This window comes from Dromaius novaehollandiae, chromosome 2 (assembly GCF_036370855.1).
Source record: "Dromaius novaehollandiae isolate bDroNov1 chromosome 2, bDroNov1.hap1, whole genome shotgun sequence".
NCBI lineage: Eukaryota > Metazoa > Chordata > Aves > Casuariiformes > Dromaiidae > Dromaius > Dromaius novaehollandiae.
This window is the reverse complement of record NC_088099.1, coordinates 469190-483177: the sequence shown is the minus strand read 5'-3', so window position 1 is coordinate 483177 and position 13988 is coordinate 469190. Positions and strand designations below refer to the sequence as shown.

Below are 13988 nucleotides of genomic sequence, written 5' to 3'. Positions count from 1 at the left end.
GGGATGAGGGGTCTGATCCGGCCCGGCAGTCTGTGTGTCCCTGCGGCCTTGGCGCAGATGGCAGCACTGTCACTTTGGCGTGTTGTCCTCCCAGATGTCAGAGGACGGGGCGCTGGGCGTTTGTCCCACCTTCTTCCCGAGAAGCGTGTGGGGCAGGGCAGGCTTCTTTTAGAGGATCCTCAGTCTGGACAGCCGCTCCGTGTGTTTTAGCAGTGTATAGCTGGGAGGATGTATCACCGGATGAGAGAATTTACCGTCCGAAAGATGCAAAAACGTAGAGGGAAGAAAAGTACCTCCAGGCAGAGGAACAGGTTGCTGGGTACAGTGTGTTGATGGTGGTCTGTGGCATTAACAGGGGTTGAGGAGCATCATGGGGGGTGGTGGAAAGGGGGGTGGATGGCAGAGCCTGTGAATTTAAGAGAGGATGGAGAAAATAAAGGAAGAGGCTTGAAGTAGTATTGGCTGTGTTGTGGGCGGGGAAAGGCTGAATCTGATGGAGGTTCAGTGACAAGGTAGGATCTGGCTGTGTCCGAGGGCTGCAGCCAATGCAGAGTCCAAAAAGTTGGTGGAATTTCAGAAAGAGTCGGGGCAGCGGAGTCAAAGCCTCCCTGGATAAGTCGAGGAGAAGGAAAAGGGGGTTCAGATCTTAGGATGTGGCCTGGAGAGTCTTTGAGAAGCAGAAGACCTAGACTGGTTTAAAAGACAGAGCTTTGAGAAAGGTAGAAATAACTTAACGGGGAGTCAAGGTTTTTTTTTTTTTTTTTGATTTGAGGAAGGGCAAGCTGGTGCCTGGGAGACGTTGCTGGGCTGAAAGCAGCGGGCGCTGTGCAGCCGCCGTCGGTTCGAGGGACAGCAGTTGCTTGCTGCGCACCGAGCCGCGGTGCGGGGCTGAGCTGGGGCGTCCCCGCAGCCTGGCAGCGCCGGGCGGTGAGCGCCGACGTTCGTGGAGGGCGGCGGGCGCTTGCAGACCGGCTGCGGACGCGGGGCAGGGGACTCGCCCCGCTGCCCGTGGGGATGCCGCGGTCTCGAGCAGCGGTGAGCGCGGTGGTCTGGTGGCTGCCGTGCCTGGCGGGCGCCGTCCCCTCCCTCCGGCTGCCCCCTTCACGCTTCCTTGTACCCAGGCTGCTGGTACCAGTTTTGGGGCCCCTCTGTGGGCCGGTTCTGGTCGCAAAAACGGGAGAATCCCTCCCTGTGGGGTTTTTGCTTTGCGTGGGCGCGCAGCAGAGTGCCGGGAGCACTGGGGCGGGCGTGCGGGGGGAGCGGGGCTTGCAGCAGGAGATGGGGAGGGGGCAGAGGAGCAAGACCGGACTGCAGCGCGGGGCAGCGTTAGTGCAGAGGCTCCGTCTGAGCCGGGGAAGCTGTCCAGGATGGAAACCCCACCTGAGGGGTTGCTGCTGCGGTGCCGGGCTGGGGCTGTGCGGGAGAAACCAGGGCTTGTCAGGGGCTTCGAGTGCGGTGAGGTCTGACTTGTTAAATAGGAAAAAAAAATATATATATATATATATATATCTCTATATATACACACACACACACACATAGACTTGATTAGGCCGTGCCGTAACCTGTCCAACACCTGGCGGCTCCCGGGTGGGGCCCGTTCCCGAGCGGCAGCAGCGGCTCCGGGGGCTGCGCGGTGCCCGGCAGCCGGGGGGGCGCGGGGGCAGCCGGGGGGGCGCGGGGGCTGCCCGGGGCCGGGGGCCGCGGCGGGCGGTGCCGCCCCCTGGCGGGCGCTGCGCTGCGCTGCGCTGCCCGCGGAGCCCCCGCGCCCCGGAGGTGCCGCCGCGGTGGGGCCGCTGCCGGGGGGGGGCGGCGCCGGCTGCCCCCGCGGAGCCCGGGCAGCGCAGGGCAGAGCCGAGCCGAGCCGAGCCGCGGGCGCAGCGGTCGGTGCCCGGAGCCGGGGCCCGGCGGGGCGCGGCGCGGCTCCGCTCCGGCGCGGGGCGGATCCGTCGCCGGGGTTTGCGCCGCGCCGAGCGCAGCCGGCCCGGGCATGCCGGCGCGGCGTGGGAGCCGGCGGGCGGCGGCAGGGCCCGGGCGCCGCCGCGCTCGGCTCCGCGCTCGGCTCCGCTCCCCGCCCCGCGCGGGCATGGGGCGCCCGCGCCGCCGCCGCCGCCGCTGCCGCCGCTGAGCATGGCCGAGCGCTGGCCCTGGGGCTCGCGGCGGCCCTGCCCGCGCCGCGCCGTCAGCGTGTGCGAGTCGCTGGACCTGCAGGGCGTCCCGGCCGTGCAGGCCGCGCTCACGGCGGCCCAGCAGCAGAAGCGGCGGCCCAAGAGCTTCTGCGCCGCCGGCAACGGGCTGGGGCCCGGGGGGCTGCCGGCCGCCGCGCCCCCCGCCCGCGCCCGCAGCGCCCTGCTCGACTTCTTCAGGCCGCGGCGGCAGGGCCACGCGGAGCGGCCCGAGGACGCGGCCCCGGCGCTGGCCCCCGGCAGCGGGGCCTTCCCGCCCGCCGAGACCCCCGGCTTCCTCCGCCGCGGCTCGCTGTGGGGCAGCCGCCGCTGGCAGCTCTTCGGGGGCGGCGGCCGGGGCGGCCCGGGCCCCCGGAGGAACCTCAGCTCCCTGCGCAAGAGCTTCAGCTTCCGCCTGCGCCGGGGCCACGAGCTGCGGCGCTCGGCGTCGGGGGCCCTGCTGCGCCCCGCGCGCCTCCGCACCAAGAGCGAGGGCGACGCCGCCTCCCTGCACGCCTGCCCCAGCAAGCGGGACCTGCTCTGCCCGGAGCTCGCCGCACCCGGCGCCCAGCTGCCCTCGCAGCCCACGGGGCTCTGGAGGCTCCTCACCGGCCGCTTCCGACGGCGCGAGCGCGGCACGGCCCCCGTCGCCCGACCCGGGGACGCCCGTGGTGGTGCCGAGCCGGTGCTCCTCGGCGGCCCGCTGCGAGCCCTGGGTAAGTGGCGTCGGCGTCGGCACGGGGCCCCGAGCGAGCCGCGGTGCCCGGCCCCCGGGTTTCCCCGTGGGGAGACTGAGGGAGCAGCCGTGGGGTTGCGCGGTGGGGGATGCCGGGGCCCGTCCATCGCCGCTGGCCACGCGGGAGCAGCGAGCGTCGGCTCCCGTCCGCTGCCCCACGGCGTCGAGGAGCCGAGCCCGGGCAGCGGTGGAGCAGGGCACCGGGAACCGCATCTCCCCTGCCGGGGGGTGGGGGGTGTATTCATGGGCTCCTGGGTGATCCGGGAGCAGCGGCGGTGGCTCCCGTTGGAGCGGGAATGGCACAAGGGAGCAGGGATAATGCGGAGACGCTCCCGTCCATCTGTGTGTCCCATTTGCGCCTCCCTGGCCTTGTCCGGCCCGGGTGTCCCCGCAGGGCGAGCAGGCGCTGCCACGCTCGGGGCGCGTGCACACACCGCCGGGTCGGTGCAGGCGTTGGGGCTCACGCGACCGGGAGGCGAGGACGGTCCCCACCGCGCTTTAGGGCACTGAGTGTTGGCCGGGGAGCGCGGCAGGGGCAGGTGCCCTGGCTTGGCCGTGGGCTGCAGGGGACCGATTTGGCCCTGTGGCTCCCAGAGGCACGTGTGGGCCCCGCGGTCGGCGGTGTGCCCGGAGGAGCGGTGTGCCCGAGGGCTTCCTGAGGGGAGCGGGGCCCGGGACGGCCTCGGGGCAGCACCGCCGGCAGCCCCAGCTCTGCGCAGCGAGCGCCAGGGGCTCGTCCCTCGCGGTCCCCGTTGTCCCTGGCGCTCGCCGCGGTGCCGGTGAAGGTCTCGGATCGCTCACGGACCCTGAGCCGGGGAGCTGCGTGTTTACGGGACGAGGGGGGGATGCTCCCAGGCCTCCTGCCTCCCGCCGCCTGCGCTCCCCGGGGGCCGTGCTGGCGGGCAGGGATGCGCGGGACGGGCAGGGATGCGCGGACGGGTGCTGGGCTCCGCGGCGGGAGGTTCCCAGGCTGCGCTCATGGCTGGGGAATGTGGGTGTATCCCCGCGGGAGGGCCGGGCCCTGCCCTCGCGGCCAGGGAGCCTGTTCCTACTTGCCGGCCTCTTCCCCGCAGCAGCTCCGCAGCCGGCAGCCGGCCCGGCCGCCGCCTTCCCAGGGGAGCAGCTGAGGTTGAGCGTGTTGGCGTCCTCGCCCGGCTGCTCCGCTGGGACAGGCAGGGGCTTTCCCCGCCATCCACCTGCAGACAGGGCTCTGCGGCTGCTGCCGGCAGCGTCGGCGAAGGCCTGGAGCCTCCGGCAGCGGTGGCCTGCTCGCGTGAGACCGCCGCTTGTCACGGCGGTTAGCAGGTTTCACAGTGGGTTTTACTGGAGGCGCGGGCTCGGGGATCACCCAGGCTGCCTCTGGGACCGTGCTTTGGTCCTCACTCGATGCCTTTTTTGCCCTGTAACCTGCCTTGTTCTGTGTGGCCGTGATACGGGCTCCTCCTGGGAGCAGCGGGGCATGAAGGAGCAGCAGCGAAGTCTGCAGACCAAAGCCGTTGCTCTCGTCCTGGTCTGCACACCCCGTCTCTCCCTGTAGCCTCTGCACCGAGCGGGTTGTCTGTGGGCTCTGGCTCGTTCCCAGCTGGAGCTGTGAGCCTCAGCCGTGGAGCTCGACTGGATTTGCAGAGCCTCGGCACTGCACCAGCGTGGCACTTGCTGGGTGCAGCAGCTCAGGAGGTCTGTGCTGTTCTGCTGCAGCCCTGCAGGCCAACAGCGTTTCTAACACCCTCTCAGCGTTCAGAAACTTGGATGCGTTGTGCTAGTGCTGCCCACGTTACCTGGGAAAGCTGCTGGTACGGTCCCAGCCTGCCCTCCGAGCGGGTGCAGCTGCACTTGTGGCTCATGAGCGCTTTGGAGAAGCTGGGCCTATCAGCCCAGGCAGAGGCCCAAGCCAGCACTGCTGCCCCGGTTGCAGTACCCGGAGAACGTTGTTTACAGCACGCTCAGATCCATCCAGCCCGGTGCTGTGCCGTGCAGACGGACCCAAGGCCAGACACGCAGCCCCCGCCAGCCAGAAGCCGTCTCGGTGTGTTGCGCCGGCAGGGCTGAAGCCTCCTCGGTTTGGCGTGAGCGGTGCTGGCTCCCTGCCGATGGAGGGGTTCGGCTGGACCAAGCACAGGGAAAGGCTGAGGGGTTGTCAGGAGAATGGAGAACTTGTATACAAAAAGGGTTTAAAGAGCTCTCCTGCTTGTTTAGCAGAAGGGAGGCTGACAGGGGACGTGATTTTCTGTAAATAGAACAAGGGAGGGCAAGAGCCTTTGGAGCTAAAGAGCAGTGTCAACACAAAGCCCAGCCGGTTTGGGCTGATCGCAAGTGAACGTGAGCAGCAGATCAGAGGGATGCACCTAGCTATCGGCTAACGCTGCTCCGAAGAAGCCCTCTGAGGTGCACGGGCTGTGCAAAACTGGACTGTTTTGAAGGTGGTGCTTTCCCTGCTCAGCGGGGAATCGCGTGGGGTGGACGCAGTGTCTGGCAGTGGGATCTGGGCTCCATGGCTCGGGAAGTGTTTTCCCAACCATAGTCTTACCTTTCAAAAAGGGGCTCTGCCGTAAGGTGTCCTGTGCTGGACCTTGGTCCCTCTAATCTGCTCTTTGGTTCGTGGCTGTTGAGAGGACCGATGTGTATGGCATGTGTGAGAGAAGAGGAGAGTGTTTTTACTTTAATAAGGCAAAGTTTGCGTAGTGAATTCAAAGATAATGAAATGTATCCTCTCTTGTTGGTACCTGCCTGAGCTTAGCCGGGAGTGTTGGTGAGGAGCAGAGATGACACGGTGGGGTTGGAGACCGTGGCTCAGATGCTGAATCCAGTCTGGTGTCCACACTTCAGACAGCCTTGAGAAATCCAGAAGGGATTTCCATATCAAGGAAAGTTATCGAGACACAGATCCAGACGGCCCGATTCTCCGTATGGATGTGGTAGATTCAGAGGCGTTCTGATTGCAGTCTACAGGTATCTACATGAAGAGGGAATTTCAAAAAACAGTGCCCTTTTAATCAACAAACAGTGCCCTTTTAATCTTAACCTGCCTTTGCTTGTGGAATTCAACAGCTGGAGCTGAAGTCAGACAAATTCAGAACAGGTTTTTGCTGGCGAGGTAGGTCCCCAGTAGAGCACTTGTGTTGGGAGAGCAGCGGATTAGCTGTCTCTTCACATCGCTAACTGGGCTGGGGTTTCTCTTTCAACAGACCCCTTCCAGCTCTGTCGGAGCAGGCAGAATTTGGTGAGGTCCTTTGGTCTGCAACTTGGAACATGGACTGGAAAATAGTAGGCGAGGAGAGGCTTAAAGTGTATGAATCTTCCAAAGTATGTGCACGGCAGAATACGTGACATCTGATGGCCAGGCAGGAGGCCTTAGCTGCCGTCACATGCAGTATAGCTAAGAAACACGAGTAGAAGTTAATTATCGTGCCCTTTTTCTCCAGAGATAGGCGAGATCCTCTCCCTTCACTGCTGCAAAGTGTTGAAAGTCCTGGTGAGAGAACCCTTGCTAAGATCACATCCTGCCATGCTGTCGTGTTGGCTGAGCTCTCTGACGGTGAAATAGGAGCCTTGCACGTGTGGGTCCCTGACCCGGAGGAATCCCTGTTCCTGCCAGCGTTGCCAGGATTGAGTCTTTATCAAGTCAGGCCTGGAGAAGATGGCTCTGCCCAGGCACGTCGCGCTCTGCAGCCGTTTCACCTGCACGCGCAGGCAGCCGGGTACTTTGGAACTTGGTTCGTGCGGGCACTTCTGTGTTTGTGCAGCCTCCGACCTGGTTTCAAGGCTGGTTTTAGTGTCCAGGTTTCCAGCGTCCAGGTTAGTTCCACAGTGGCTTGGATAATGACTTGGTTAATTATTAGTTGCTGTCTGTGTGGAGTCCAGATGTGTCTAGCACTTGCTCTTCTCAGCACGAGGCAGGTGAACCTGCTCCACTTCATGCTGTGAAGAGCTCGGCCTGTGCAGGGAGTCGGTTTTGCCCCGCTCGCCCCTTCCTCCTCCCGGCTTTGAAGCAGCAGGAGCTGCAGTACAAGAACCAGAGGGGCTGTGCTGGCGTGGCTGAATTCCCGCTGAGCCGTCACCTGCTTTAGAGGCGGGTCGTGCCGTGGCACGCAGCCGCCGCGATGGAGGGCTCGAGGGAGGGTTCTCTTCTTCCCTTCGTAGCACGTGACGCTGTCCCGTCACGCGGCGGTGGTCTGGTCTGTAGCTCGTGGGAGACGCCCGGGTTAAGTGACCGAGAGACGCGGTCTCTTTGGAGCCCCTGCTCTGTGTCGACGTGCGCACCTCTCTGCGGCAGGGACTTTGTTCACTTTAGCTTTCAGACTTCCGTGTGGCTCCTTGCTTCCTGGAGCGCAGCGCTGTCTGCGCCCGGAGATCTCCATGAGCGGAAGCTTCTAGGCAGTGGCAGAATTGGCCTGGATCCCCTTTCCGAGGGGCAGGTCAGACCGATGGCCTCTCGTGCGGCCGTGTCGGGCGTCTCGGAGCCCAGGGCACCGACGGGCTGCGGCAAGGCGCTTGGTGTGCAGGTGATGCCGTGGGCCCACCGTTTCTGGTGCTGAGATCGGATCCGGGGGAATATTCCAACCGCAGGACTGGCTCTCTGGTCTCTTCTGTGCTCTAAAAGCAAAGGGAAGAGGGAAGAGAGGTGGCTGGATGTGTTTTCATGTGAGATCTCAAGTGGCACGGCTAGTCTAGCTGTGAAGCTAATCAAGCACATCCCTACTCACTGCTGCCTACGTGAGCCCTGTTGATGGGGAACACGACCCTTCACTAAGGTGTTACCCGAGCTAGAGGAAGTCTTTGCTGAACAAGCTTGCACCAAGGCTCTGGGACGATGTGGAGCAGACTGAATCTCAGACTGTAAAGCCGGGGACTGAGCTGCAGTTCTGGTACTAACCTGCCCGCCTGGGTGTCAGTTAGCGGGTGTCAGCGCATTAGTCAGACCAGACCGGCTCACCTGGGGGCTTGCTGTGCCCCTCCCCGTGTTTGCTGTCTGTTTTTCAGGGAAGGTGGGAATCACCTCTTGGAGTGGCGAGTGCTGCTGCAGCAGCTGACGGCACTCCCTGTGGGAGTGCTGAGGAGGGGAAGGTAAACGGGGTTAAAGATAGCGGTGGCAGGGCTGGGGAGCCTGGCACTGCCGTGGGACCCTGCTCGGGGCTTGGGCACCGTCCTGCGCCGCGCCAGTGCCGGGTGCCGTGCCGGTGTTGGGTGCCGTGCCGGTGTTGGGTGCCGTGCTGGTGTTGGGTGCCGTGCCATGGCGCGGCAGAGCATCCAGCACCTCTCCAGGCCGGGACCTGCAGCGCTGCCTTTGCAAGCCACGGCCCGTATGGAGACTGCGGCGGGTCCGAAGCATCCTTCTGTGCGACCTTCTGTCCTCGCCGTGGCCTCCGGTGACTTTCCGAGCAGAGGATGCACCTTGGCTGTCGTGTTTAAAGCTGTCGGTGATCGAGTCTCGTGGATTTGCCTGTTCCCCTTTTGAAACCACCTGAGTTTTTAATTTGTGTAATAGTTTGTAGCACTGAATTCTGCATTTTTATTACATGCTTTTGAAGAAGCAATGCTCTCATAGGTTTCCAGTTTCAGAAAATACTTATTATTTTTATGCAATTAAGAAATAGCAAATGCTGCTCTTTGGATTTGACCCCACCCTCTTGCCATTCCGGCTTTGGATGTAGGATACGCTTCCTCTTTCAAGGCAAATTGAGTGCTCAGGTTTTGCTAGGAGTGGCTGCTGGCTAATTTTGATATTCAGGATGTTCTCCAGGCTCTCGTTCCTCCTCCTGTACGTCTGGTTTTACTTGGGAAGTCTGTTGTTTGACCAGTTCCTGGAGATTGTGTGGATGTAAATTAGGTGTCTGTGATTTCTGCGGCAGGAGAGGGTGTTTCCTGCGTTGCTCAAAGAGGTTCGTGACTGTTACAACCTCCTTAAGTCTGTTACAATGTTCTGTAAATTACATAACATAAAAATAGTTAAGTGCGTTCACCATCAATCAAGAAAATAGACGGTAGCCTGCCCTCAGCTCTTCATGTACGCTGCAGGTGACACGCCGGTGTTGCAGACGTCGGTGCGGTCAGAGCTCCCACCTCTGCGTGCCCTCGGTTCAGGGGCTCCCTGCCACCCGTCTGCCCTGCCGCAGGCGTCGGGTCCCTGGTGCCTCTCTGCTCCCCGAGCCCAGGTGCCCCGGGGAGGGAGGCTCTGGGCCCTGGGCTCCTGCGGGAGGAGGGACAGCCCTGCCTGTCCCTGTTCTGCCGGGTCCCGGGGCTTGTGCGGCCTCAGGACCCGACTGTGCAGCCGGTCCATCGGGAAGAGCCCCCGATCCCCTCCCTCGGGGGAGCAGGGCGGCGGGCGGCAGGGAGCCTTGCTGGGGAGGAGGGTTTGGCAGGGGTCTGGAGGAGGGCAGCTCTGTGACCTGTCCTGCTGACTTCTCCTCTCCCTTCCGCAGATTCGTTTGTGAACAGCCAGGAATGGACCTTGAGTCGCTCGGTGCCTGAGCTGAAAGTGGTGAGTACTCGTGACTTGCGCCTCGGACACTCCCGGTTCTCTGTTGCCTCTCCAAATCCCTAGGAAAAACCTGTGTTTTGACGTGGCTGACTGAACACGCACAGGGGCTTCAGCCTTGCAAAGGGCAAAAACGAGCTCAGCCTGCCGCAGGGATGGGGAAAGCAGAGGGCTTCCCGGTGGCTTACGCTTCTAAGGGCGAGGACGTTGGTCTGAGAGCCCTCAGATGTGGAGGGCGGTGTTTTGACCTCCCTACCCTTTCTGCTGGTCGTAGCAGAGCAGCAATTCCCTGACCCGATGCTGCTGACTTGGCTAGACCTTCTGTAGCGGGAGTGGGTTTGTCGGAGACAGGTCCCGAGCGGTGTTACTGGCATCACGCAGTGGTGGTCACTGCCCACGCTCGGGCCAGCCGTCCAAGCTCGGGAGATCCCCAAGAGCTTGGGAGATACATGGAGAAGAGCGTCACCGCCAGCTTTGAGCCTTGCTGACTGCAGCTCCTCGCTGGTGCTCCCCTTGCCTCTCCCGGCCACCTCCAAGACACGACCAGCTCGTGATACGCCTTCCGTGGAGCGATGCCGGCAGACTGAAACCGTCACTTGATGCTTCGTTCTGTTAAGCAGAGTGGACCCAACTCCTCCAGTTCGTCAGCGCGGGGCGGGTCTTCCGGACCGTGCCGTTCCCGCGTGGGGTGAACATCAGAAACGGGTAGGGTGTCTAGCGGTGGGTCTCCTGCTGCTCTTGCCTCAGCCCCCGCTGACACAGCCCTGCTCGCCCTGGAGCAAAGTCCCGCGTGACGGGGGACCTGATCTCGGAGAGCAGCACCTCCAAAATGGGGGCTTTCCTGAGCGCCTGCCCTTGCCGCTTACCTCCCGCCAGCTCGCCGGGGCCTGCCGTGGGCCGGTTCAGCTCGCTGGTCCAGCGGAGATGGGGACGATGTTGCGCTCAGGCAGGATCGGCTGACGAGCACCAGAGGTCACGCGGGGGTAGGGGCCAGGATCTGTGCTGGTGCTCCAGGGATGCAGCAAGACCTTCCGATGGCAGCGACCTCTCGGGTGGGTTCGGTCATTCATGAAGATACCCTCTCAGCTGCGATGTGGTGCTGGCAGCTCAGCGTGGCAGGGGCAGAGCTGTAGGGATCTCCGGGCTGGCAGGCACCTCAAGCATTTCCAAATTTGTTTGTCTGGCTTGTTCTTAGGAACCTCGGCAATCCGTTCTAGTGATTCACTCTCCTCACGCTCTTTGTGGCAGTCTTTAACTTTTTTTGGAGACCGTTGGCATGTCTCCCTTCAGCCCTTTTAAGGTTAATTTTTTCAGTCTTAATCTGAGAATCAAGAAGCGTTCTGCAAAACATACAAGGAGCATGCTGCCACAATTTTTCTTACTTGCAGTTAAATAAAATTTAAATCAGATTTTGAATCTTCATTTGTTAGTTTTATATCTCTCTGCTTTGTTTGCTTCTTGGCTTGAGTGCCTGGTCAAAAATATTCCTGCAGTTATTCTGTTTATTGCTTTCTGACATTTTAACAGTCTGCAGGCTGCAAAGCAATGCTACATGCTAAACAAACCTGAGGCTTTTAGTTGTTCCTCAGTGAACACAATCTTTTTCCTGCGTTTCTGTGACCTCTGGGGACCTCTGTTGCTCCCAGGTTTTGTCCAGCTGATACTGTTCTTTCTAAAAATCTTGAGGCTTTTCGAAGTACTGTTTTGGTTAGCACCTTGCTGGGTTGGAGCCTTTTCTGCCACGCTGAAACCCTTCTCTGGGATTGTTCTGCAGCAGCTGCCTGTTCTGCAGCGGAGGACCCTGCGCTCGGGAAGACGGACCTCTTGCCTGTGGAGTCATCCAGGGTTTCTTCTTTCTGCTGCTGCTAAAGGGCACAGCGCAGAGCTGGTCCCACCTGCCGTGGCCTGGCTGCCTGCGGGCGTGTGGGCAGTGCGGTGCCCCTCTGGGGTTTTCCGTGCTTGTTCCTGTCTCTCCCACCCCAGCGGTGTGGCCGTGCCCCCGGCACAGGGCCCTGCTCTCCTCTCCGGGCCTTCCCGGGTGGATCGTCTTTGGGCGTCCTGAATGACCGCGCACGCTGGCGCAGGAGGAATCCCCTGCCGGCTCTGTGCCACCCTGTCCTGGAACCCCGTTAAACGTCTAAAACTCCGCAAGAAAGTTCTCTGGGATCTGCTCCCTTCCAGTTTTCGAACAACTTGTCCCTCTTCCCACCGCAGCCTCCCCGTCTCATCCTCGGGGGCACGTTTGGCGAGTGAAGCGCACTCCGGATGGAGTCAGGTCCTGCCCGAGCCACCAGCACCGGTGCCGGATGCACCGAGTGCCCGCGTGAGAGATGTGCCCGAAACCGAAGGAAACCCCTGCTGCAGAACCACCCTGAGTGTTTGGTAAATGCCAGAGCACAGCGGTAACGGCGGGAGAGTCTTGCGCAAAACAGCCGCTCCGACCTGCCAGTGTTTGCCCCTAAGGGAGACCTGCGGCATAGCTTCAGCACGTGAGCCTGCACACCAAGATTTGCAGTTCTGCTAGCACGGAAAATCGTGGAGGATTTGGAGGCTTCGATTTTATGGCACATAAAGTGTTCCCGACAGCCCACTTCCCTCATTCTTCCGTGGGAATGGACCTTTTCTGTTACCTCTCCCACCAGTTAACTGTCTCATCACTTACTTCTTTGCTGATGTTCCCGTTTGCACCACAAGTGGTCAGTGTACTTTATCTAAAATTTTTTAATAGCTTGATGTATTTAAGTTAAACTCAGAGCAGTTTTTCCCACCTGAGCTTTATCTTGAACTTTGTTTCTTCGGCTTCAGACTGAGAGGGATCTGTGTCCCCAGAAGCCTGTCCGTTTTTAACTGGCCTCATAAATACGCTGCTTCCTGCAGAACACCTTCCTCCTGAGGCACAGACTGAGGCCTCTTGGCTGGGCCTCTCCCCCAAGCCTGATAACCTGGCAGTACCAGCTCTGCCCTGGCTTATGCAGAGGCAGGAGACGTTCCCCAGTTCTCGCAGTGTATTTTTATGCAGAGGTTTTCACGGAGTTGTGGAAGTTCCCCCAGGTTTGCAAGGGAAGCTCCCCGGGCAGCCGGCGCTGGCCCCCACATGCTGCCGGCTCTGCGCGGTCTTCTCCCAACCTCGCCTTTGTCTTTTCCTTTCTGTATCCCACACGGTTTATACTGCTGCTGAAGTGCAGATGCAGCTGGAGGAAGGAGTGGTTACCTGCACTGATAGCACTTCTGAGCGGGCTCCAGCATTTTTAACAGCCTTACGTTTTCGCAGACCATTTGGCTCCAGAAGCATGTGCATGTGATCTATGAAGTTTACAGTCTCGTACTTATTCTCATCTGTCTAAATGTGCTTTGTATCGTCTTTAATTATTGTTGCAGGTGACAGATCTGGCAGTAACGCGTGTGGCCCAGACATGCCCATGAGAGCAAGTTTTTCTGCACTTCCTAGTTTTGACTTCTTGGAGTTCTGGTACCGCAGCTGGTTCACTCTGTGTGGCATGTGCACGAGGAGCACTGATAAACCAGACCCGCCTCCCGAATGGTTTTGGGGAGGTCTGCCACTGGCTTGCGAGCACTCGTGGTGGTGCTGGTGGGTAGTCCTTAGCTCTGGTGAAGAGCTTCTGTGAGGCCCTTCCGAGGGCAGTACCTGCAGTGCAGTGGGGAGCATTCCTGTTTGCAGGGAATGCACCTGCTTTTAAAGCTGGAAAATGTGCCTGGTGGTGACTCACTCACAGAACTCATCTGTTTGCCTTTAGAAGGTATGCCATGTACTTTGCTTTGGTGGCAAAGCCAGCTTTGATATTCCCAGCCACTCCTCCTTCCTCACCCTCCCACTCCTCTTGGTGCTGGTGCAACTGTGTGTGCTGCTGTACCACGAACCAGCTCAGGGAACCGGCAGGTTTGAAAATAACCCTGCAAAAAATCAGTGAGTTGGATCGCGTTCCGGATTCATTTTACTGTACAGCCACACAAACAGTCTCAGCGGCACAGACAAGAGCGCAATGCGAAGGTGGGAACAGGGGGCAAGGAGGAGGGTGGGGTGGGATGGTCAGTCCTTTAAGCTGGACGGCGCGGAGCCCTGCGCTACCGCAGCTCGGCCGTCGATGGTAGCGGGACGGGCTGAGGTGCGTCTGCGCTGTGGATGCAGTCGGTGTCTGGGAAACATCTCGTGGTCCTCAAGCATCCGGATGGGAAGTGGATTTGATCTGGCAAGCGAACAAGAACCCGTGGCTGGAGCTGAAATTTTTGTAGCTCAGATTTGGAGATCGTGAGGAAGCATTGCCGGTACACGTGGCTTCCCACCGGAGCTGCAGCCCTAACGCTGTGGCTCTGAATTCTGCCACGTGATGCGGTGGGTCGTTGGGGTGTTTCCAGCCGGCTGACCTCTTCCACCGGCGCTGGAGTGCGGGAGCCAGAAGAGCCTGCCCAAGGCGACGGGCTGGATGGTGCGAGCCACCCTCCGACCTGAAACCCTGGGACTTGGATCTCCTTGGGTGCTGCGTCCTCTGCTGTGTCGGTTTTAGAGTTTCCGTGGAAATGTGCATGTTCTAGGCCGAGCACTTGTGTCGAGCGGCTCCTTAGTGAAGGTCTGCATGGCTGCGGGGCCTCAGGAAGC

General features: G+C 60.8%; 1 protein-coding gene across 1 annotated transcript in view; it reads left to right on the top strand.

Moving 5' to 3' along the window:
• The first annotated feature begins 2049 nt into the window (after positions 1-2049).
• LOC112992644 (arf-GAP with GTPase, ANK repeat and PH domain-containing protein 3-like) overlaps positions 2050-13988 on the top strand; it is a 105503-nt gene continuing 93564 nt past the window's right edge. The window contains exons 1-2 of the mRNA XM_064505529.1: positions 2050-2878; positions 9318-9376. Coding sequence (XP_064361599.1) covers positions 2128-2878; positions 9318-9376 — 810 coding nt within the window. The 5' untranslated portion in view covers positions 2050-2127. The remainder of the gene's footprint in view (positions 2879-9317; positions 9377-13988) is intronic.